The 24,656-nt window shown below is 43.9% G+C and overlaps 1 protein-coding gene across 11 annotated transcripts in view; it reads right to left on the reverse strand.

The window, feature by feature from the left end:
- Positions 1–325: 325 nt before the first annotated feature.
- NEDD4L (NEDD4 like E3 ubiquitin protein ligase) overlaps positions 326–24,656 on the reverse strand; it is a 259,868-nt gene continuing 235,537 nt past the window's right edge. For all 11 annotated transcript variants that reach the window (XM_081881381.1, XM_081881380.1, XM_081881382.1 and 8 more), the window contains 12 exons: positions 22,182–22,247; positions 20,049–20,278; positions 16,978–17,099; positions 14,921–14,991; positions 12,121–12,216; positions 6,457–6,530; positions 4,876–4,936; positions 3,971–4,030; positions 3,439–3,546; positions 3,129–3,225; positions 2,727–2,799; positions 326–786 (listed from right to left, as the gene is read on the reverse strand). In XM_081881381.1, coding sequence (XP_081737507.1) covers positions 684–786; positions 2,727–2,799; positions 3,129–3,225; positions 3,439–3,546; positions 3,971–4,030; positions 4,876–4,936; positions 6,457–6,530; positions 12,121–12,216; positions 14,921–14,991; positions 16,978–17,099; positions 20,049–20,278; positions 22,182–22,247 — 1,161 coding nt within the window. In that variant the 3' untranslated portion in view covers positions 326–683. The remainder of the gene's footprint in view (positions 787–2,726; positions 2,800–3,128; positions 3,226–3,438; positions 3,547–3,970; positions 4,031–4,875; positions 4,937–6,456; positions 6,531–12,120; positions 12,217–14,920; positions 14,992–16,977; positions 17,100–20,048; positions 20,279–22,181; positions 22,248–24,656) is intronic.

Here is a 24,656-nt window from a genome sequence, read left to right on the forward strand (position 1 = left end):
AGGCATTAGGTATATTCTGATAATACTTCCAATTTGCAGAAAATTCCTTATAAAAACGTTGCTTCTAGGATTCCAAAAGATGGGGGACACGAGGCTGAACAACAAAAATAACGGGGGGGGGGGAAGAGGTACGTTCGAAACTAAAATGCCACAGGCATCAAGTCTATAGACAAATTGTGAGGAAAAGAAGTAAGCTCATTTTTTCCCAGTATATGCTTCTTTTTGTTTAATTGTATTGAAATAAAATTTGAAAATGTCTTAAATCATTTTTAGAAAGTAAACATGAGCTGTAATACTCTACCTGTAAAAGGATTAATTCCATTCATTGTCATTAGAAAGTATGTAAAACATTTATTAAGGGCTTTTGCCTAGAGGCACAACATAAATAGAACAAGTCCTTCTGAAATGTGGTCAAGAGTACACATCCACTAGTTGGTAACTTGCCATGGAAATTTCAGAAATACTATCCACAGGTGAGAGAAAGTTACTTCCAATTTTGACGTCTGCACTGTACAAGAGTTTGCTCCATGAACCAACCACCGTGCAACTTGTTCTGCCTCTGGGTCTTGTGAATGTCTTGTCAGGCAAATCGAAAAGAGCACACTGAACTTGCTCCGTGAACAGAATCTTTGTTTCAAAAATAATAACAACAATAGTAGTAATAATAAGGAACAGGCGCCGTCTTAATCCACCCCTTCAAATCCTTGAGCGTTTTCAACAGCCATAAGAAGCTTTTCTCGTAATTCTTCAAAAGAGTCATACGGAGGTAAGTCAAGGCGATTAAAGCTGAAATGGGAAGAGGGGAGAGAAGGTGTCATTATAGTGTCCTGTTAATTTCAAATCTGCATGCATTTTTCAGGTAGCAACACTAAGGAAAAGGACTTGTGGCAACAAATAGCACTTTCATTGTTGCTTTTTAAAGGATGCCTTGGGATTCTTAACTCCAACAACATATTTGAAATTCCTTGTTATTCTGCTTTCTGAACTACCGTATTTTTTGCTCTATAGGATGCCGGACCATAGGACGCACCTTATTTTAGAGGGGGAGAACAAGAAAAAAAAATTCTCCCTCTCTCTGCTCAGCACCGCTTCTTCGCTGAAGGGGCGCTGCGCAAAGAGGGGGAGAATTTTTTTTCTTGTTCTCCCCCTCTAAAACAAGGTGCGTTCAAAGTGCGTTCACCCGAAGCCTCCGGAGTGCAGCGACAGTTCCTGCTGGGCTCCGGAAGCTTCGGGTTCCTTTCGACCCGCTCTTTGGGGCTGGCGGGGGGAAGCGCTGCTTTCTCCCCCCGCCAGCCTCAAACACCAGGTCGGGAAGCAGCGCAAAGGCGGCGCGCTGCCTTCCCCGCTGCTCCCTGAGCTTGTGGGGCTGGCAGTGGGGTGAAGCGCTGCTTTCCCCCACCGCCAGCCTCAATGATCCCTGAAGCCTTTGGAGCGCAGCGCAAGTTCCCGCTGTGCTCCACAGGCTTTGGGTTCCTTTTGCTGAAGCCGGGAGAGCAAGACTCTCCTGGCTTCAGCGAAAGGAACCTGAAGCCTCCAGAACGCAGCGGGAACTTGCGCTGCGCTCTGAAGGTTTCAAGCGGCTATCCCTGAAGCCTGGAGAGTGAGAGGGGTTGGTGTGCACCGACCCCTCTCGCTATCCAGGCTTCAGCGAAAGCAACGCGAAGCCTCCAGAGCACGGAGGGAGCACTCCATCTGCGCTTTGGAGGCTTCACGTTGCTATCGCTGAAGCCAAGGAGCCTGCATTCGCTCCATAGGACGCACACACATTTCCCCTTCATTTTTGGAGGGGAAAAAGTGCGTCCTATAGAGCGAAAAATATGGTAAATGGATATTTGCAATTCAAAGTCAAAGCCACATCTCTCACAGATGGCAGCGATGAAGCCAGGGTTGTATGGCAATATTATTCATACAGTGGTGCCTTGCAAGACGAAATTAATTCGTTCCGCAAGTTTTTTCTTCTTGCGAGTTTTTCGTCTTGTGAAGCACGGTTTCCCATAGGAATGCATTGAAAATCAATCAATGCGTTCCTATGGAAACCGCCTTCAGACCAGGTCCGGGGACAGTCTGTCCCCCAACCTCTTCTGAAGGCTGGGGTGGGGGGGTGGGGACAAGGGCTTTTCTTCCCACCGCCAGCCTTCAGAAGGCTGTTCTGAAGGGTGGCGGTGGGAAGAAAAGCCCTTCTCCCTACCTCCCGCCCCGCAAGCTCCGGGGACAGGAGGGCTTTGCTGCCGACCCCCAGCATTTTAAAAGCCTTAAAATGGCGGCCAGCATTTAAAAAGCAGTCTGGGATAGCTGGAAAGCGCAGTGCGCTTCCCTGCTATCCCGGACCGCTTTTAAAATGCTGGCGGTGGGGAGCAAAGCCTTTCGGCCCCCGCCGGCCTTCCTGGACCTCTTCTGAAGGCCGGAGGGGGGCGAAAGGCTTTGCTCCCCACCGCCAGCATTTAAAAGAGGTCCCCGGAGATTTCCCTATGGGCTTTCTTCTTGCGAAGCAAGCCCATAGGGAAATTTGTCTTGCGGAACGACTCAAAAACGGAAAACTCTTTCGTTGTGCGAGGCGTTCGTCTTGCGAGGCACCACTGTATTTGCTTTTGGCACTCATTAATGTAATAATTAATGCGCAACCCTAATGTAAGAAAAATAATCCCAACCTCACACACAGCTAAAAGTAGCTAGTATGTCAAATTTCATCACTGTAAATGACTTAATGCGCCTTGTTTGTGACTTACCATGTATGAGCTCTGGGTAACTTCTCAGGGCTTCCCCATTGCTCTATTGTAAACAGCTGAGGACCATTTGAACCTGGATCAAGGGTAAAAAAGCACATGAATGTGAAAGAGTCTCTTTGCAAGATGCAGCCTGTTACGGTCTACACACCAGTGACTCTAGGAAGGTGTGCACTCTTGCTGGGCAGGTTTTCCCCTGACTGTGTGTGTGTCACACAAAGTGGCAAAATGCTCATCCCGTTGTGACCCCAGTGACGAGCAACAACCTATACTCTGGCAAAAAAGAGGTGCCGACAAGCTTAGAAAGGTCAGTGCAAGCATAAACTTGGCTGTTCAGGGTTTGTGTTTGCTATCTTTGCAGAACATTTTGTCAAAAGCTATCAGGATGCATTTGGTTTAACTCACCGTAAAGTTCAGCAAATCCATTCATAGGCACTCTTGACGTCCCAGTTACAAATTGCAATAGCCGGATACGTTTCTCAGCGTCCATCAGCAGAACAGCCTATAAAACAAGACAGTTGTGGAAACTTAACGGAGGCACAGCCCAAAACCCCAATGTTGTCACTGATAGTGCAATCTGAGAAACAGGCAGAGAGGTCTTTCCACGAACTGTCATGCACATTTTAAGAAGTGACCAGAGGTCAACAGTTGGTTAGAGGACAGAATCAAAGTTAAGAAAGAAGGCAACAGTTTATACTGAGAATTACAGTGTTACCTTCCAGTACCACTGAATGACAGGATGGTTTGGACAATATCCGTTCTTGTAGATGGTGTGCTGTCTCCAGTCATTGACATCAACATCGCCAAGGCCACACATTAGCAACTGCGGAGGAACGAATGAAGTTTTTGAGAGATGGGTATCAGCTGCTACACTACAAGTATTTGCCATAGGTTTAACAGGCTTATCAAGATACATGCGGAAGATCTCCACCCTGCCACCTTCTGCCATAGTTCTTGCAGAATTTCTACTAGCAAGATACATATGGAGTCATACTCATCAAATACTATTGTATTGATTCTTAGAAAGCCTGAAAAATTAACTTACACTGATGTGTAGCTGGACTGAAGCCTCTGAAAACACACCCATGCATTATCAAGATTTTTTTCCACAAATTCTTAATAATAAAGACAAGGCTTGCTGATAGATCCTTGCAGGGTTCCTGTCCACATTTATTTATTTATTTGCACTGAATAAAAATAATATAACTAGCTTTCTGATGCTGTTGTAAGAATGGAAGGCAACTAACCTCCAGCTCATTTTCATCAAAAATCTTAATCAGGTCAGTAGGCAGGAGCTCTGTGAAACCCTGAAAAGCACAAATACATACCGAATGAATGATAACGTTCTTCCATTAAATAAGGCAGTGTCTCAGGTTTTTCAGTTGCAAGTACATGAGAAAACAATTCATTCAAGACGAAAGCTACAGCAAACAGCTTTTAAATTAGAAACTTTGTGTTTCCTCTAAGACCTAAGCAGTGTACTTATTTTTTAGTATAAAAGCAGTGGTGGGGTGCCTTTTTCTGCCTGAGGGGCAGATTTGCTTCTGGGCAACCCTCCTTTTCTGGGGGTTACATGTCTGAGGTGGGGGGGGCAGAGATAAAAGTGGACAGTGCAAATTTTACTTTTGGTAAAGTAAAACAAAACAAGGAAACAGGGAAAACAGACACCATTGTTCTGATGTGACAAAAATATATTGAATGGCTACACAACTCTTTGCCATGTTGTGTTTATACATCTGTAGAAATGACTAGAATATAGTTTTCATATATGCTAAAAATCACTGGGCATTTTCTTATAAAGGTATTTAATTTGCAAGTAGGCTTCTTGCAAAGATACACTTGTAGTTTGTTTTCTGTTGCATCCTCGCCTTTGTACCAGTAAATGTGCAAACATATATATAAATATATTATTTGTATTTTCGTGGTCTATTCTGTTAGAATAACACACCTTTTGGGGAGTAGTGTGACGTGGTCTCTTAAACCTGACATCGCCTAGGGCCTCAGCATGTCTTAATCTGGCCATGATTGCTTTCTGTGCTGTATCTCTGGCATACTTTGCTGCTTATCTGAAGGCCACCAAAGTCTGGCTGCCCTACTCCAATAAATGCAGACCACACAGCTAAACAGAAGGAGGTTTACTGAAGGAACTTACTTCCAGAAATGCATTCATTTGCTTCTGAACCCGGTTGACAAACCTCCACTGGATGACTAAGCTGCAGTACACAAAGAGAGAGAGAGAGAGAGAGAAATAGCACTTTCATTAGGAGGAATAAGAGAGATCGTTTAAATATCTTAACTACCCTAATGCTTTTCTGCCTTCCCATTTAAGGCTCCAGTAATCTTTCGTCAAACTAAGAAAAAAATGTAAACAGAACAAATGAGGCAAACACAATCCTCCCCATTTCAGCTGCAGCTCCGATATCATTTGCTGAGCTCATGAATATGTGTGTCTCTTCATTAATTTCTCAGATTTCCTTTGGGAAACCAATGAGATGGTGGAGGAGGAAAATTACTGATGAGCAGAAAAGAGTAATTCAAAGGAAACTCTGTTTCACTTTACAGCCTGACATTTAAATAGCTTTGCGCGCACATGCTTCAAAGTGCTTCAGATATGCCCTTTCCATATTAAGAGGTATGCCATGCAGAGATGGCATGAAGTTAATCTTGCGGTTCCTATGGAGATTGTAGTCTGTTTTACCATTATTTGGCAGAAAGAAGATTAATCTCTCCATAAAAAAACCAAAACCGTTGGGAATTTGGTGCCTCCCTTCATTTAACATGCCTCTATTTCAGAGGAAGGACCAAACAAGATGTTATGCCGAGTTCCGGGGTCATTCTTTTCCATTTTGGAAGGCTTTAATCTGGAGTGTGGCTAGCTGGCCGCTACTCAACCAAAAAGCTGATTTTTCCGTAACAACTTTTCTTCTGCTTCTCCGTACACCTCCCATTGGTTGCTTTTTACAGTGGTGCCTCGCAAGACGAAAAGAATCCGTTCCGCGAGTCTCTTCGTCTAGCAGTTTTTTCGTCTTGCGAAGCAAGCCCATTGACGGATTAGTGGATTAGCGCCTTTTAGCGGCTTAGCAGATAAGCAGTTTAGCGGCTTAGAAAAAAGGGGGGGGGGGAGAGAAAAAAAACCCCGCAGGAACTCGCAAGACATTTTCGTCTTGCGAAGCAAGCTGATAGGAAATTCGTTTTGCGAAGCGCCTCCAAAACGGAAAACCCTTTCGTCTAGCGGGTTTTCCGTCTTGAGAGGCATTCGTCTTGCGGGGCACCACTGTATTTTAAAAGAAAAATTGGGTTTTAATCTGGGAATAGCTTCTAGTGAAGTCATCTCCACCCCCATCATTCAGCCTGGACACTGAGATCCAGCGCCAAGGGCCTTCTGGCGGTTCCCTCATTGCGAGAAGTGAGGTAGGGAACCGGGCAGAGGGCCTTCTTGGTAGTGGCGCCCGTCCTGTGGAACGCCCTCCCATCAGATGCCAAGGAAATAAACAGCTATCTTATCTTAAAAGACATCTGAAGGCAGCCCTCTTTAGGGAAGTTTTTAATATTTAATGCTGTATTGTTTTTAACACTTGATTGGGAGCCGCCCAGAGTGGCTGGGGAAACTCAGCCAGATGGGCGGGGTATAAATAATAAATTATTATTATCTTTGAAGTCCAGTTTGAATAGCTAAACTGCTATGGCTGTTAAACACCACATTGAGTACATAGACACACACACACATACATACTCAATGTATTCCCTTTTGTTTTCATTTGTGACTGTGATTTCTGATCCATTCGGCTTCAAGTCGACTTGATATGTCTGTAAACAAAACAAAACAAAAATGCATTAGCTATAAGGAGACGTCTGTAGAAAAGTATTGCTACAGCTTTCAGGCACCAATTTATTACATTTTAATGAACAAGCTCTCTGAATTTTTAATGTCTATGGAGGGTTGTGTTTTGCTGGTCAAAATGTTTTATGCTTAAGGATGACCTTGAGGAGGACAAATGGATGTGAAGTAATGGATAAATCAGAATTCAGCACCACGATTTCGTTACCAAATTCAAGGGAAAGCAGATTGGCATGTCATCTGCTCAGTTATAAAGAATTTGATAGTGTTCAGCAGGGACTTGGACTTGGATGGCAGCTTTAGGGATGCCTCTTCATGTGCTGTTTGGCATCTCTTCAGAAGACTCAACACAGCTGCTCTCTAATGGTCCCAGGATAAAAAGCATCAACGGTACCCATAGAATTGGCTCTTGCAGAACAGCTTGAGCATCCCATAAATAAATAAATCCCCATTTAGCGATCGTGAGGCCTCCTGCTGTCAAAGGGACGGACCTGCCTTGTGTCTAGGAGCCTATCTATTTATTCCCACCAATATATACCTGGCAGCCTTGCAGAGTAACGAACGTTAGGGAGGAAAAGACAGATTCTCCGTTCAAGAAGTTTACGTAATATAATGCAGGCAGTGGGAGATCCATTTCACACATTACATTTTAGATATATCACACAGGTGTGGTGTAGTGGTTAAGAGCGGTGGACTCGTAATCTGGTGAACCGGGTTCGCTTCCCCGCTCCTCCACATGCAGCTGCTGGGTGGCCTTGGGCCAGTCACACTTCTCTGAAGTCTCTCAGCCCCACTCACCTCACAGAGTGTTTGTTGTGGGGGAGGAAGGGAAAGGAGAATGTTAGCCGCTTTGAGACTCCTTCAGGTAGTGATAAAGCGGGATATCAAATCCAAACACTTCTTCAACGGTGTGCCCTCTAGATATTGTTGGACTACAGCTCGCTCCATCGGTCCAACGTGACCAATGGTGATCAGCTGGGACTGATGGGAATCTAACACCACCTTGGAGGGCACCATGTTATCTACCTCTGCTTGAAGACACGCATATGGGAAAATGTGTTTGCAAACATATGAATAAGACCGGTGAATGTTTGCCAGGCAGCTGAGATGGACTGCAGCTCACATGTTGGAATATGCATCGGATGGCAAACCTGAGTTTGCCACTGTGTAACGCAGGGATGGGGGACCTCAGGCCTGGTGGACAAATACAGCCCCCCCTTTCAGTCTGGGACTTGAGACTCTCCCCATGCTATACCCATTGCTAGCTCTCCTTGAGTGCTTCTACTAGGGCTGGGTGATATATCAATATATCATCCCAAACCGCTTTGAAGTCCATATTGTGATGATGGTTTCATAATTTTTGACCTAGCAATATATTGCAAACCATGATGTGTGTGCGCGCATGTGTGCGCTAAGTAAAAAACACAATGTGGGGAAAACTGGGAGGCCAGCCAATGCCTCAACGTGGCTCCATCCTCATTCCCGACATTGTGATATATCCGTATATAGCAATGTTTAGCTGGTGATATATTGCGATATTGAAAACTAGATATTGCCCAGCCGTAGATTCTACCTAGTTGGAATGTGCCCTTCCAACTGTGAAAATTCCTCTTGGTTTCCTGCATAGAAGATGGCGATATGTGTTGGTTGGTTGCTTGCTTGTGGATAAGAAGCCTTTTGACTTTTGCACGGCTGAGATATAGCATCTGTTCCTCCTGACCTTGGCCTCCAGATCACCCTCAGAAGGTCACCCTTGAAAGAATGTGGTCCTCCGTCTGAAAAATGTCCCCTATGTAATGCCCCTTTCATTACATATTTCTATGTACCAAGCAAAAACGTTTCTCTTTAACCAGGCCTTTGGCTGATTAACATTCTATGTTCTTTTAGTTGTGTCTGTGGGTGTGGTTTGTTCTTGTTCTTGTTTTTATTACATATTTGGTGTTTTTATGTTGTGAACCACCTTGAGATCATCAGATAAATAAACACATGCAATGCATGAAATGAGCCTTAAGGATGTTTCCAAGATGAAATGTATACTTCATACTTAATGATTTGGAGTAATTTTTATAGAGGAATGTGCTTGGCACTCTTTACCAGCAACACTTAATTTTTTATTTTTTATTTTTTTTGGGGGGGGGGAAATCCATATCGCTTTTAAAGGGAAAACCCATTAACCAAATTAGTTGTTGCTCGTATATCTTTCCCGCAAGGCTAGTGCTGATTTTCCTTTTGGCTACACATTGCTTCAGCATAATAATTCCAAAGTAGAATCAGAGAAAAGAGAACATTAAACTAGAGAAGTTCTTGCAATATTTACATTATAGGAAGCACAAAGGAGTGATCTAAAGTTGATAACCTAAGTAATTCCGAGCTGCAGAATGCTGAATCCAGAAAATCCCACAATGATTTGCAATTCCTGGATGGCCTGATACAAATTCAGACTGGCATTTAGACTAGATCAAGTGTGATAAAAGTGAAGGGAGAAACAGATGAGTCTCCTTTCAACTATAGTGGAAGCAAAGCACTCATGTCCTCCTAAAAACTTGGGATATATTCATGAAGCATGCTCTATGATGAATCATAATCTGATATTGGTAATGGCCAGGAGAAGGAATACCCCTCCCACTCAGGAAACATTGGGTCAATTGTGTTTTCATCACATTAACAGTTGGGAATTTCTATGTCATGCTCATATTAATGTTGTGATACATATGTCCTACATATGTAGGAAACGATGGTCACTTCTGGTACTTATTGGTGGCACTCTATAACCTTTCCAAAACTGGCTAATCTATAGTGGTGTTTGGATGCCGGAATCCTAGTACTGTACAGGTAACTCACATCTTATGCTTATTTTGCTAACACAATTGTAGTTTTGCATTGGGGGGGGGGAGAGAAATAAATAAACAAATGGAGGAGAGTGGAGGAAACACACTCTCAATTTATTTATTGCCTGCCTCACCTGTGCAAAGCGACAATTAAAGGGCTTACCCAGCTTTGGGATAACATTTTCTTTTATTTATTATTTAGTTGTGACATTGACAGCTCACATTTCCTCCAAGGAGATCAAGGTGGGGTGCACTGTATCCTCTCCGCCCCCCCCCATTTTATCCTCACAAAAAACCTTATGAGGTCTGTTAGGCTGAGAGAAAATGATTGGCCCATGCAAGCTGCATAGAAGAGCGGAGATTCGAACCCGTGTCTCCTAACTCTCAGTCCAACACTCTAGTTGCGACACCACACTGTTGTCAAGCCTGCAGTACTATAACCTCTTGAAATGAATGGAGATTGCATGGCAGCAATGTTTGGAGTTTAAACACTCGATGTAAATCTTATAAACAAAAATTAGCAACCCCGCCCCCCCGCAAACAAAAAAAGAGGTGCTCTCTCGCACACCCAAATGCATGGTCAAAATGGATAGAACAGAATGTCAAATGTATTACAATGAAGAAGAACACATGGATTGGTTTCTAAAAGAAATAATAACCCCCCAAATATATTTGGGTACTGCCTGTATGAACACTTGCCACCAGAACATTGTCTGCGAAGAGGAGGAACACCACATGGCAAAAAGCTTAGAATAAACCTGAGCACCAATGCCACGCACTGCTCCTAACTCATTCATTATTATTACCCCCTCCCCCAACGCAAGAGCCACTTAAAAAACATGAAAGACAAACGATGTGCAAAAATTTACAGATAATTAAAGAGGAAGCAGCAGACTGAAAGAAAGCAAAGCCCAATGGGGCAAATGCTTAGCAATAATTAGCCTGGAGAAACCACATGCAAGAATCAAAGCCCCAGAACTGTTATCTGGAGGAGAGAGAGCAGCAAAGACAGAACAAATGAGACGTTTGAAAGAGCATTTCTTTAAGCAGAAAGGGAAAAGGACGGTGACACATAGGAGCCAAGGACAGATTCCAATTATCTTGTGTCGCTGTCCATCTTCCCAGGGCAATGGAAAAGAAAGAAAGGAGGGTAATGCTAGAGGGTATCACATTTTTCCGTCTATAAGACACCCCCGTGTATAAGACACCCTCTAATTTTTGACATTTTTTTTTTGTAGGGGAAAACCTATACACGGAAGAATATGGTAATTAGGAAGAAGGTGTGGCAAGCAACTGCTCAGGTAGCAGCAAACCATCTTTAAGGCCACGTTTGAGGGTACATTTCACTAGGTCTCCTATAATGCACCTGCCTAAGACATGCAGGCGATTGCAATTCACAACCTATTTACTTCAAATTAGTTCTGCATTAAAGCCAGCTGAATTTTTCTGGAGTGAATGAGTTGTAGACTATTCAACTCATTGTATAGTCATTGTACTGTGTACACCGCCGCAACTATCGCACCCGACAACACAGTTCTAATTTTGCAAAACCTTTACAAGTTATTATGACTTTTGTCTCCTAAACTGCACATCGCTTCTCTCAACAAGAATCCCTTTGTGCGAAGCTCTCAGCTCCCCGGTGGTAAGAAAGTAAAATGAGAAACTGTTGAAGCCGAAGCAAAAAGCAAGCAAACACAGACTTTGAATGCACTATGTTATGTTACGGTTGTCTGAATCATGATGGGGGAAAACTCAGATTTAAATATTCAGAATTGCTGTTTTAATTTTTAAAACACTGAAAGTCAAATATAAAATAATAGATTTCCATTATCAAGAACCTGGTGAACTGAACAAACCAAGACCTCAACCACACAGTATGGGTATAGGAATCAGGGCTTCTAAACCTTTCTTGACACAAGACAGCAAAATATGTCGCTTCTGCCATAAGAACAGAAGAACATCCCTGGCTGGATCAGGCCATGGCTCAACTAGTACTACTGCTTCTGTTCTCACAGGGGCCAACCAGAAGCTCATGGGACGCCATTAGTCATCCTCACTATGCAGACACATCATTTCTATATATCGTTCCCACACTGGCAACAGGGGCCTCCAACAATACTTTGGAAAGGCTGTATTTCTGCTGAAGTCTACTCCACCCGAAAGCAACATTTTCTTGAGATTGCTGTGATTAGTTCTTGGAACCCTTTGAAAAAAATCTGACGCGATCTTGAAGGCACTAGAAGACATTCATTATTTGGAAAATGCAGTGCCAAAGCAAGGCAAAACTAATATAAAACCATTTGACTTGCTACACACCCATTATTCATTCTGATCTTCTACAAAAGGCCTTCATTGGAAAATCTGGAAGATGCTTTGCCATTCTCAGATGCCAAGATTAAAGCATTTTCTCTCGGTTGCAATCCTAACTTCTTTCCCCAATAAGGACTACATATTGTTTCATTTGGGAGCCCATCAACAGTCTTAACCAACTGCAATGGTGGTCACTGAGGAATTGTTAAGTATCTTCTGGCTAGCAGTTTTTAAATGTTCTCCTGAAAATTGCTACTGATATTATCAGCCTCGAGTTTACACATTGAGGCCATTGTCACACATCTGGTTCTCCATCCCTGGGGTGAGGCATGCTCTTCAATGGCTTATGTGATGCTGAATACATACCACAGGCCAACATCTCAAAAGAACAAATGCAGTAATTGGAACAACTCTCACATACCTGCCCAAAGTTTTCTTCATCTATGCAAAACATGAGATCCAACTCTGTGGGGTCGTTTTCCAGGATCCATTTCAAGGAGTTGTAATATTCACTGTCCTATAAGTAATGGTAGCGGTTCCCATTAATCATTTCCCCCCCAAAAGACAGCAAAAGACTTTACAGCAATTTGTGGGTAAGAAAAATAACAAAATAAATAACTGCAGTTTCTGGAAATGTCTCACAACAAGTGAAAATATGAGTGCTGCGAATCACTGCTGGGCTTTTATTATGGCAACTGCAACTTCTGGCAGACAGGATTGATAATCTGAAGCTTCCAGCATCTCTCAGCTAGCGCAGAAACAGCTTTTTGATCCTATTAGTTATTCTGATACCTTGCCGTTATTTTTAAAATGTGTGTTTGCCATTATTCACATTGTTGTTTTTAATTTACAGTTGGCGTGACCAGCAAAGGTTTTATACTATGGAGGGATCCAGTGGTGTCCTGTGTGTCGATGGAGAGCTCTTTGATTCAGCAGGGGTTTCCATCAGAGAACAGGGGGAGAGGCACTTTTTGCTGGATTTTGCTTCATGCAGTCACCCGTCTCCCCCTTTTCCACCTCCAGTGGGTTAAAGGACCCTTTGGAACAGGAGAGGAAAGTGCCAGAAGGAGGGGGAAATAGGCAAAAATCGCCTCTCGCGCTGTTCCACTGATGAAAGCTTTTGCTGGATCAAAGAGCCTCCTTTCAATGCAAGGAACACAATTCAGTACAAACCTATATGAGGTAACACGTCAAGAATAAAAATACTGGCATACACCACTCACTGTTTTGTTTTTGTTCTTTTGTCCTGATCCATTAATATCTGAATCAGGGGCCTTTCTGTTCTGTGCGTGCATTCTTTGGGGTTGTTGGCTGGTAATTCTACAGCCTCCCATGTTGTTTTTGCTGTGTTAGCAGCAACAAAATGACCTCCCCGGGGTGCAAGCCTGGGCAGTGTGTATGGAGGTCCTGGGCTACCCAGATGACAAGACCCCCCCTCTCAGCCTCACTGATATAGTCCAAAGAAAAGCAGAGCAATACGTTTGGCACCCGTCTGGCTACAGGAGTTGACAGAAAGAGGTGTACAGGACACCATCCAACCGTCTTAGGGACTCAGCTCTGGATTTGTGTAGGGTTTATTCCTTAGGCTTTTCTTCTCCCAAAGATGTCCCACAGAGCAGCAGGAATTATTTTGGGTACGAAATGAATAACTTGGTACATTGCACCAGCCTTCTATAGGTATGTACACGTTGTCCTTAAGCATTGTATGTACAGAGATTTGGATGGTCCATCATTTCCTTTTGACCTGGACTTATGTTCCATATAAACAAGGTAACTAGTTGCACAAAAATGTGGGTGGGGAATGGCATTAGAATGCATATTGGAAGTGAGCACCACAGAGTGCGCAGAGGTTGCATCCTCACCTAGGTGCGCATTCAGATAAATATCTAAATGCACATTCACTTTATGCCCATTGTCAATTAATAAGCACACACAGAATCACAGAATTGTAGAGTTGGAAGGGACACCCCCCCAGAGGCTAATCTAGTCCAACCCCCTGCAATATAGGTAAATGCAGCTGTATTATAGGGGGATCGAACCTGAAACCTTGGTGTTATCACCAGCATGCTTCAATCACGGGGTTAGAGCTATAACCACGCTCCTAGCCTTTCACCCAAGAAGGTATGGTTTATTTATTAATTGAAACATTTATATTCCAAATTTCTGGCACAAAAGCAACACTCTGGACAGCTTAGAAGATTAAAAAGTAGGATTTTAATCATCCCCCCCAGCTGGGTTTCCTCTCAATAATCCTATGAGGTAGGTTAAAGGTAAAGGGACCCCTGACCATTAGGTCCAGTCGTGACCGACTCTGGGGTTGTGGTGCTCATCTCGCTTTACTGGCCAAGGGAGTCGACGTACAGCTTCTGGGTCATGTGGCCAGCACGACTAACCCGCTTCTGGCAAACCAGAGCAGCGCACGGAAACGCTGTTTACCTTCCTGCCAGAGCGGTACCTATTTATCTACTTGCATTCTGATGTGCTTTCGAACTGCTAGGTTGGCAGGAGCAGGGACCGAGCAACGGAAACTCACCCCGTCGCAGGGATTCAAACCGCCGACCTTCTGATCGGCAAGTCCTAAGCTCTGTGGTTTAACCCACAGCGCCACCCGCATCCTTAAGAGGTAGGTTAGGCAGAGGAATAAGACCTCTCAGTACCAGTGGGTGAGAATTTGAACCCAGGCCTCTCCAGCCCATGTGTATCACCTTGGCATGTAATACAAAACCAAAGCAGAGTTTAAGCGTGTGGCTGCTTTGCCTCCCACCCTGGTCCTGCTGCTGCTTCGATGCCAATAGCAAAGTTATTGTTTGGCTTGGCATTAGGTGTGAACCAGGAATCACGATCCATCTCGCCCAGAAAAGCCATGGGCAGTAAGCCAGGAGCAAATCTTTGCAGTGGCTTGTGGTTTGTCTGGAAAGGCTGCGGTTTTTACAGGGAGTGCTTGCACATTTGAATATACTGAGCAAAAAAATATTGCATAAAGCTTTTCCTGTTGAATTTAATTGCATTAAGGGCTTCACATTGCTACCTTGTCAGGCAAGGGAACACCTCACTGGAGACAGAGAAAGAACAAAAGCTAAGGAGCACATTTGTCCTGAACCTCAAAAATACTACCTTTGTGCCTCAAACTGTGAAGCTTCCAGGAAGTATTGACATTTAATAATTTCCCCAGAGACGGAGAAACGCACATAAATGAAAACACTAATAAGCTTTCCACTTACCACGGACTCCATGTCTTTCAGGGTTATTGGCTTTCCCAGCATCATCTTGTAGAAAGGCCTAATGAAGAAACCTGAACAGGCAAAGTAACAAAGTTTAATTTTAAATGGTACCCTCTCTCTAGAGCAATATATAAAAGAAAGGGGCGTTTTCAAATATCTAGACAAGGCAGGCATAGCAAAGCTGCCAGCAGAACTGGGGAGAAAGAGAAACAAGATAAAGATATGACAGCTGACTGTCGAGGGGAAAAACAACACACCCATTAGCTGAAGGGGCAGTATATTCAACACTGGACATTTTGCAGGGATTAACAACCCACTGAGCGAGCCGAAAACTTGAAGTGAAGCCAAGAGCTATGGGACACAGGCACTTGGTCCCTCTAATCCTTAGGTAGAATCCTGATCAAGAGTGTTGCTCTCTAGGGCAGTCCTGGGTGTGTGCGTGTGAATCGGAGCAGCAGCAACAACAACAAGAAACAATTTATTATTTATACCCCGCCCATGTGGCTGGGTTTCCCCTGCCACTCTGGGCGGCTTCCAACAGAATATTAAAATTCAAGTCTATTAAACATTAAAAGCTTTCCTAAACAGGGCTGCCTTCAGGTGTCTTCTAAATGTCAGGTAGTTGTTTTACTCTTTGACATCTGGTGGGAGGGCGTTCCACAGGGCGGGGGCCACTACTGAGAAGGCCCTCTGCCTGGTTCCCTGTAACTTGGCTTCTCGCAGCGAGGGAACTGCCAGAAGGCCCTCAGAGCTGGACCTCAGTGTCTGGGCTGAACGATGGGGGTGGAGACGCTCCTTCAGGTATACTGGACCCTGGGCACTGCACTTTGGGGGTTCCTGTGTCTTAACGTGGCAACAGCAGCAGCCTGCTGCCTGGGAGGGGGTCCCAAATGGCAAACAATAGCCGTGTGGGAAGGAAGCCCTTTTGCATCTCTGGGAAAGGCAGGTGGGAGGAGGGGCAGGGCCCCATGGCCACACGGCCAAAGCTTGCCAGCGCCGCTGCACAGGGAAGGAGAAGATGAGACTGGTGAAACAGAGAGTCACCAAACCTACATAACTTACACAGCTCTTCAGAAAGCAAAGTTAAAACATCGGTTTATATCCTAGCAAGATTTTGCGTAACTGCAGCTTTGCTTTAGTCTGCAGTGAGTAAGCACTTTCGTTCCTTGATCTAAGATTTTGGATTAAAGATTTTGGGTGTAAATGTGCATGTTTGAGTGATTGTGCCATTCGATGCACGAAATGCATACCACTATGAAATGCTACATACAGGGGTTAAGAACAAGGGTCAGCAAACTTTTTCAGCTGGGAGCCGGTCCACTGTCCCTCAGACCATGTGGGGGGCCAGACTATATATTTGGGGGGGGGGAGGGAAATGAACAAATTCTTATGCCCCACAAATAACCCAGAGATGCACTTTAAATAAAAAGACACATTCTACTCATGTAAAAACACGCTGATTCCCGGACCACCCGTTGGCCAGGTCTCGAAGGTGACTGGGCCAGATCCAGCCCCTGGGCCTTAGTTTTTCTACCCATGGGTTAAGAAGATCATTGAGGAGCTGCAAATTCCTCTTTGTGCACCATCTCAGTGCACCATATTTTGGCTTATTAAGAGATGCAAACCAGACCGATGGCAGTTTCCAAAGGGGAAAGGTACATATGGTTACACCCAACTGCAGGTTTTTAGTTTCCCTTGCTGAGACCTGTGAAAGCAGCTCTGGAACAGGAGAAATTTAGTTTGGTTTGTTATCAGCTGCGCTGCAGAAATAAACAACAGATTTTTTAAAGGTGACACCATTTTGGTAGGGCATTTTACACAGCTGCTGCTTTTGCAGTGCTACCTTAATAAATTTTTTGCTTTTCCCAAGGCGTTTATATGGAGGAAAAGATATTGCTACTCAGCAGAACCTCTGAACTATTTACATTGCTCATTTTATTTTGCTCCATGACAAAGCCAGTGTTAAGCAGAATGGCCATAAAACAGCGAGAGGGCATTATAGCATTTAATCCATGTTATGAATTACTTCTACAGTCACAATCTTGTATATTACTCACCATCTAAAAGCTTCCCATGAAACACTGCCAGCCCAGCAACTCGTCCAATAAAGGTGAAGTAAGACAAATGGTCTTCATTACAAAGACCTGAATTAGGATTGATCTGCAGAGTATAGTTGTCCCTTAATTTAAAAAAGAAGAAGAAGAAAAAAAGGATATAAGAAATCGGCATCACATCTGGCTGGCTTTCGCTTTTTGCCAAGCGGCACAATATTCCTTCAGAGATGTAGCTTATTTGATACACACACCGGGAACATGCAAGCTATTCAAATACTTGCTCCCATATCAAGCTAATAGACAGGAGCATTGTGTGACACCTTAAAGACCAACTGGTTTATTGTGTGTGCAGTCACTTTCTGGTGCAAATGAGATAAACAAGCAAGATCCCGCTGCTATGTGCAGTAACTGTACTGATATTTTATACATGTTGAGTTTTCTTTATGTTACTGTAGGCTATGCATTCTTGCATTTCAGTATCTTTTCAGCCTCTTTCCCCCCTCTCTCTGTGTGTACACACTTCATGCGTTTGATGAAGTAGGCAGAAGTCTATGGAAACTTATGGCGCACAAGTTAATGGTTAATCCTCTTGGAGTTTGCTGCAGCAGATTGACCTGGCTATCCCAGCATGAACTGGGAATATTTCCATTATTCACCTCCAGAGAAGGTGTGTATATTACTTTTCTGCCCGAGGGCCACAATGAAACCTGACCACCCCTCTGAAGGCTACATGTGAGGCAGGAGTAGCCAAAGGGAGCGTGGCCAAAATGACCCCTCCAACACAGTCACTGCCTGCAGATGCCCACACTGCTTTTACTCTCTCCCCGTAACAGCGCTGAGCTAGAGGAGAAGTTTGTCTCCTCCTGCTGCAGCGCTGTTGTGAGATGGAAGAGCAAGAGGAGAAAGACCCCTTCTGACCTAGAAAAAGGGGCCCTTCTCTGCCTGGTGCAAGAAAACCTTAAGACCTCCTGCATCTCTTAAGACCTTGTAAAAGCACTGCTATTTCTAAGGGAAGGTTTCCGTGAAGAAACAGGGTCAGCGGTGCAAAAGGAGGAAAATAGTTTATACCATTGCTGGTTCCCTTTCTAATCATTTCTGAGGCCCTGGCCTCATTTGGTGCCCACAGCCAGTGAGAGGAAATCAGTGTGATAAATACAGACACTCCTATTAATCCATTGTCTCAGTGTATTGAGCCCCATAAAGGGAAGTGATACAGGTATTGACGCCCTGCATGGCAAGCGTTTTCTGTAATCAATTATTCCATCTTTTAAGCAATCTTTTTAGAGTTAACTGTAAGGCGGGACATGGAATTAACTGACCTAGAATGATTTAGAATGTGTGAAACCAAAGAGAGGGAGCAATTATAATTAAGGTTGCCTCATATTACCTTTGGTAAAGGGCAGTTAACAATTGACATAAATGTGAATCACTCCTGTTTTTAATGCCATGATGTTATCGAGACGTCTTTTTACAGCACTGCTACCTGAGATCCTGTGAACTGCAGATGCCAACAACTGAATGAGGGACCTTCTGCAAGCCAAGCATGCTTTCCATCCTTCAGTTATGACCATTCCTCTTTCTCTTGCTACTTAGCTAAGCAAGGCCTTGTATATATGTCCAGGTATCATATCTGGATAGGAACGTAGTTTTTATGGTTCTATCTATACATTTGGTTTTTTATTTTTTGTCTCATGAGTGGGGAAGAGTTATAAAGGGAATGAAAACTAAAGGTCTTCAATCAGGCATTCGGCCGATTCATATTCAATGTATTTGTGGGAGGGGAGTTACTGTCTCATATTTATTATGTATCCTGTATTCTCATTTTGTATTTTTCTGTTTTCTGTTGTGAACTGCGCTGGGATCGTCGGGTGAAGGGCGATATACAAATTCAACAAACTAACAACAACAATAAAGGTATAGATGGGTGGAACAGAAAAAAATAGCCATTGGGTGAAAATAAAAATATGCATAGCACCAAATCAAATGCTGGCTGAATCACTGGTCTTAGCAATCCACACACACAAGCTGTCTTTTAATTATTTTTTAAAAAATGTATTTATCCATTCATTTATCAGCTGCTTCCAATTATTATTATTATTATTATTATTATTATTATTATTATTATTATTTATTATTAGAAAATCCATTCCAATAAGTGGAAGGTAATATCTTTTTGTAACATTGCGAGAGGATAACTATAAACAGTACTGCAAACTTGCATACACTCCCTACCCCTCTTGATGAGAAACACTGGGATGTTTTGTTCTACACCTTCTCCCCTAAACTGTGTTTTAACACTTGGCTTCCACCCCCAGGTGTCACTTTAGAATTGTTTGATCATCTAGCACAGGCATCCCCAAACTCAGCCCTCCATATGGTTAGGGACTACAGCTCCCATCATCCCTAGCTAACAGGAGCAGTGTTCAGGGATGATGGGGATTGTAGTCCCAAAATATCTGAAGAGCCAAGTTTGGGGGTGCCTGATCTAGCAGTAGCAACTCATGGCGACTCTCAGCTTAGGCTTGGGTTACATTCCGTGAGCAGCGCATAAAGCCAAAATCCCGTGTAGTCTAAAAACATTGGGCTCAATGGCAGATAGGATTCCCAAAGTCTTTTTCTCCAGACACCCGCCCCTTTCTGCCCCCTTTTAATTTTTAAACTTCTTTTTGCCAAGAGCATAAAGCTGAATGCACACAAGTTAAATGCAAACAGGATGCAGGTTATCTGTACAAAGTGAGGTCCAGTGCAAGGAGCCAGCCCCCATTAATTCTTTGTGGCTGGGAAGGAAAACCTTTCCAGCAGATTGAGATCAGGCTCCTTAATTTACCCAGGCAAAGAAAAGCAGAGGAAGTCAAGGGAGATTGATCATGTGCAGCAATCTTTGGTAAAGTGAACTGCTCAAAGTATAGTACAATACATCTTCATATTCAGCTCAATAACCAAATTATTTTTGAACGAAAACAAAAATGCACATTGAAAGACAGAAAAGATAAACCAAACTCCCTGGCAGGTCTTCGAGTGTATTGAATTATAAGACAATAAAAGGGAAAACACTTTGTATATGATGAACTTACGTTGCTGAATATTCAAAGAGGCCATAATACGGATTGAACATTTCTTTGGACAAGAGGAAGAACCATTCTCTGGCCACACCGCCATAGTCAAGGCCCTTTTCCGACTCAAACTCTATCCAGAGCCTGGCTTTCAATACATCTGGTCTCTTCACCGACATGATTCTTCTATACGATTCTTCAAAAATGTTATTTCTGTGGAGTTTCATCTCGAATCTGTTTGGTATATCAGCCTTTGGGGAGAGAAAAGTATTTCAGTCACTGGGTTGAATGCATTTATCATTCCCTGCTTGTATCATTAAGAGGGGATAAAACACTTAAGAGCGTAAAATCGGACACAATGTCCTCTTCTATGATATATGGTGGCCAAACGCAGCCCATTTAGAGGTGGTTTGAAAACACATTGATAATATAGTCCTTTGATATAATATTGACTGGGAAAAGTGTAAGGAATGAAAAGAACTATTTTTACAGGTTCCAGGGATCTTTTGCTGAAAATTGGGAACAGGGTTAGCTTTGAGCAACAAGGATAGTTCAGTCCACGATGCTAAATGTCGTACAATTCACATTTGAGCTAAAATGGTATTTCAGTGTGCACCTACTCTGATTCCCTGCACTACATGGGGCCAGAGATTCTGGGTGAGACCCACTGAGTAACGTAAGCCCACCGATATCTTAGTATGATTTTGTTTATTAGTTTATTTCCATTTATTAAATTTATATACCTCCCTTCATCACAAGATTTCGGTGGGGTGGGGGGGGTTCACATATAGCTATCACCTGCTGTATGTAAACATGTGCCGGAAATGTGCATCTAATATTCTAAAAGTCCCTCAGCTACATCATTATCAAATTTTTTAAAATTGGTAATATGTTAACCTTAAACACTGATTTCGATGGAGTTCTAACTTGCAACCAATTTATGTAAGTTGCCTTGAGTCCTGGACTGGGAAAGAGCCAGGATAAATATAAATATAAAAAATAGGCAAAATCCCATTTAAAGTTCTGCTACAAACAACAGAGCTTAAATGTAAAGGTAAAGGGACCCCTGACCATTAGGTCCAGTCGTGGCTGACTCTGGGGTTGCGGCGCTCAGCTCGCTTTATTGGCCGAGGAAGCCGGCGTACAGCTTCCGAGTCATGTGGCCAGCATGACTAAGCCGCTTCTGGAGAACCAGAGCAGCGCACAGAAACACCATTTACCTTCCCGCTGGAGTGGTACCCATTTATCTACTTGTAATTTGACGTGCTTTTGAACTGCTAGGTTGGCAGGAGCAGGGACCGAGCAACGGGAGCTCACCCCGTCACAGGGATTCGAACCACTGACCTTCTGATTGGCAAGTCCTAGGCTCTGTGGTTTAACCCAAAGCGCCACCCGTGCCTCATATCTTAAATGTAGTTAACATTTAATTTGGACTACAGTTTATCTACCTTACCCAATGATTCTGCGGAGGCTCATAAGCTCAGGTGTGCATCTCTCTCCAGTTCACAAACCATCCCCATTCATTTCAATGGAAGGGGGAAACTACCTCACACAGGTACGTGCAGAGCTATAGACTCCACTTTAAGAAAACTTGGAAATCTAATTGCACAGTTGCGGGGCTGGATCAGGACCAGCATCTTGAGAATGCTAATTGTTAGGCAATGCCTCCAGGGTTGGCCCCTCCCATTTTGCCATTGGAGGTGAAACGGGAAAGTGCCCCACCCCCGAAGCCATGCTTATGGAGGATGCGTGGGGTATGTGTGTGTGCTTGAGTATTGGGAAGGGCTGAAGAATACCCTTTATCTCCCCCCCTCCCTTCCCCTCCACATCTTAGAGAACAATTAAAAATGGTGGAGAGATCAGAACCCTCCACCCTACCCCGTTCTTTTTGGAAACAGGAGCCTTTGCCATGATTGAACAACTGAAAGGGCAAGTTTGCAAGATAAGCACTGGGATATTGCTGGAAAGAGAGGGCTGTGTGTGAAGTCCAGCACCCTCTCAGCCACCACTGCCTGGCTCCTTCCAGCCCCTGCACACCACATCATGCATCATCAGCCCCCCTCAAAAAATAATAATATTCAAGTTGGTACCCCTGGTTCCTTCCAACTCTACACTTCTATGATTCTGAAGACTATCAGCTCCAACCATACTTACTGGTTTCTTTAACTTCTTCCTGAAGTAGTCGTACTTCTGCTTAAATTCTCTGGAATAAGGAACAGCCTGGAAAAAAGGCAAGTGCTATATGTTAGCAAGAAGCATCAACGGAAGATGTTCCCTTGCACTTTGCTTCCACCTTCTTCCTTTGCCCCTTCTGTTTCATGCCCTGCACAATTCATTCACCCCAAACCTAGCCAACAACTATGGCTTTTCTTCAAGCAGCCCATGATCGTGGTTGTTGTTGTTGTGGCCGTGGTGGTTGTTGTTATTGCTTCTATCTCATTATTCCTGCAAGGAATGCAGAGCGACATGCAAGGCTCCCCATCCACCGAAATTTTATCCTCACAAGGATCCTGTGAGATTGATCATTCTGAGAGAGTGGCTGAGTGGGGATTTTTGTCTTGGAACGTCCTCTCCTCATCCGCTACATATACCATGGGTAGGGAAACTAAGGCCTGGGGGTCGGATCCGGCCCAATCGCCTTCTAAATCCGACCTGCGGACAGTCCGGGAATCAGCATGTTTTTACATGAGTAGAATGTGTCCTTTTATTTAAAGTGCATCTCTGGGTTATTTGTGGGGCCTGCCTGGTGTTTTTACATGAGTAGAATGTGTGCTTTTATGTAAAATGCATCTCTGAGTTATTTGTGGGGCATAGGAATTCGTTCACTTTTTGTTTCAAAATATAGTCCGGCCCCCTGCAAGGTCTGAGGCACAGTGGACCGGCCCCCTGCTGAAAAAGTTTGCTGACCCCTTACATAGATGAACAAGTGTGGACCAAGACATTTTGGTACCTGAAGCAAACTATAAAATGGTGCAACACCCGCCAAGGAAGAAGGGGGTGAATAAAGATCTACATCAGAAACAAGTGGGGATGGAATAAAAATCTACTTTAAGAACAAAAAGGTGAGGGAATATCAACTTTGGGAACAAGCTGGGGGGGGGGGGGGAATCATTGACCTTACCCAGTGGTTGAAGTGGGAATATTGGGGAGGGGGCTGCTTTGAATCATGCGAGGCAGGTGCAGACTCCTGGAGACCCAAACAGCAGCCCCCAGAATTTCCTCCCTACCAGTGCGAGGAGTTACAGCAGTACCTGCGATTCACTGAGAGGTTTCTGCAGAGGTGAAATGGCAGGGGAGGTGCTGAGGAGGCGGCAGGCCTGGCCATTAAGGAGCATGGCTGTTGCCATGGCAATGGCAGCAGCAGGCAATGCATCCTTTGGAGCTCAGATCTGCTGCCCCTGTGGATCCTGCTGCCTGAGGCAGCCGCTTCTCCTTGCCTCATGGGTGGTCCGGCCCTGAAGTAACTAGTCAAGGCAACATTAGGGGACTGTGGCATCTGGGTTAGTAAGTGGGACAAAATTCTGCTCGCAAGATGTCTTGCTAACACGTTTGCAGATTGCTAGCCAAGAGCAGATTTTCTGAAATAAAATACTCAAGCAAAATTAGCGACTAAGTTGCCCAGACGGACAGAGAGTTCGACATTCTGATGTCCAGAATCTGTACGTGTGGCTATAGAAGAGGGTGGCTCCCCCCACCCTTTTGGAGGTAATTTGTGTAGGCCTTACATTCCCTATGCATGGGTGCAAACTGTGATGCTATTAGGCTGCTGTTTAATGGAAAACATGAAAAACACCTGTGCTGATGAGTGATTCACAGTGGCCTCCCTTGAACTTTGATAGCTGACAGCCACATGACATCATGATTTGAGATGACTGACAGGGGGATGGTGCTGCCTTCCTGTCAAAGTTGGCCTGGGAGGGAGATACGGGTCTAACCCACTGGTGGGATCCAAGTCATTACCCCAACATAATGGGACTTCTCTAGCTGGCCATATAGTCAAGAATGGAAATTGTGGTCAAAAAAAGAGGTGTCAGGAACTGGAGTCCTACTGAATTCAACTAAACGCTTCCTAGAATATGTGTTTACGATTACAACCGTAGGACATTCCGGACATTTGAAGGAATACGCATCTATTTTTAAACCATTGGCCTGTTTGGGCCTTTCCCACAGATTCTCTCTTGTCACCCCATTATAAATACAGTGATACCTCGGTTTAAGAACAGCCCTGTTTACGAACTATTCGGTTTATGAACTCCGCAAAATCGGAAGTAGTGTCCCGGTTTGCGAACTTTAACTCAGTCTAAGAATGGAAGCCGAACAGTGGAAGGGCACCTTGGTTTCGGTTTAAGAATGGACTTCCGGAACGGATTAAGTTAGTAAACCGAGGTACCACTGTATACTACTGTATTCCAAATCCAAATTTTTCTAGTGCCAAAATAACCGGTCTTATTTATCAGGCATGCCAAATCACTCATAGCACTGGGGTGACGGTGGGTTAAGAGCACATTTCCTGCTGCCTTGGAAATGCTTATTATTTTTTAATGAAGATTAAAAATCATCTTGTGGACCATCGTCTTGGATTGGGGAAAGAAAAGCTGGCCTGACATCGTTCCAGAAGAACAGAAGGAA

This window comes from Podarcis erhardii (assembly GCF_964252035.2).
Source record: "Podarcis erhardii genome assembly, chromosome: 11".
NCBI classification, from domain to species: Eukaryota; Metazoa; Chordata; class Lepidosauria; order Squamata; family Lacertidae; genus Podarcis; species Podarcis erhardii.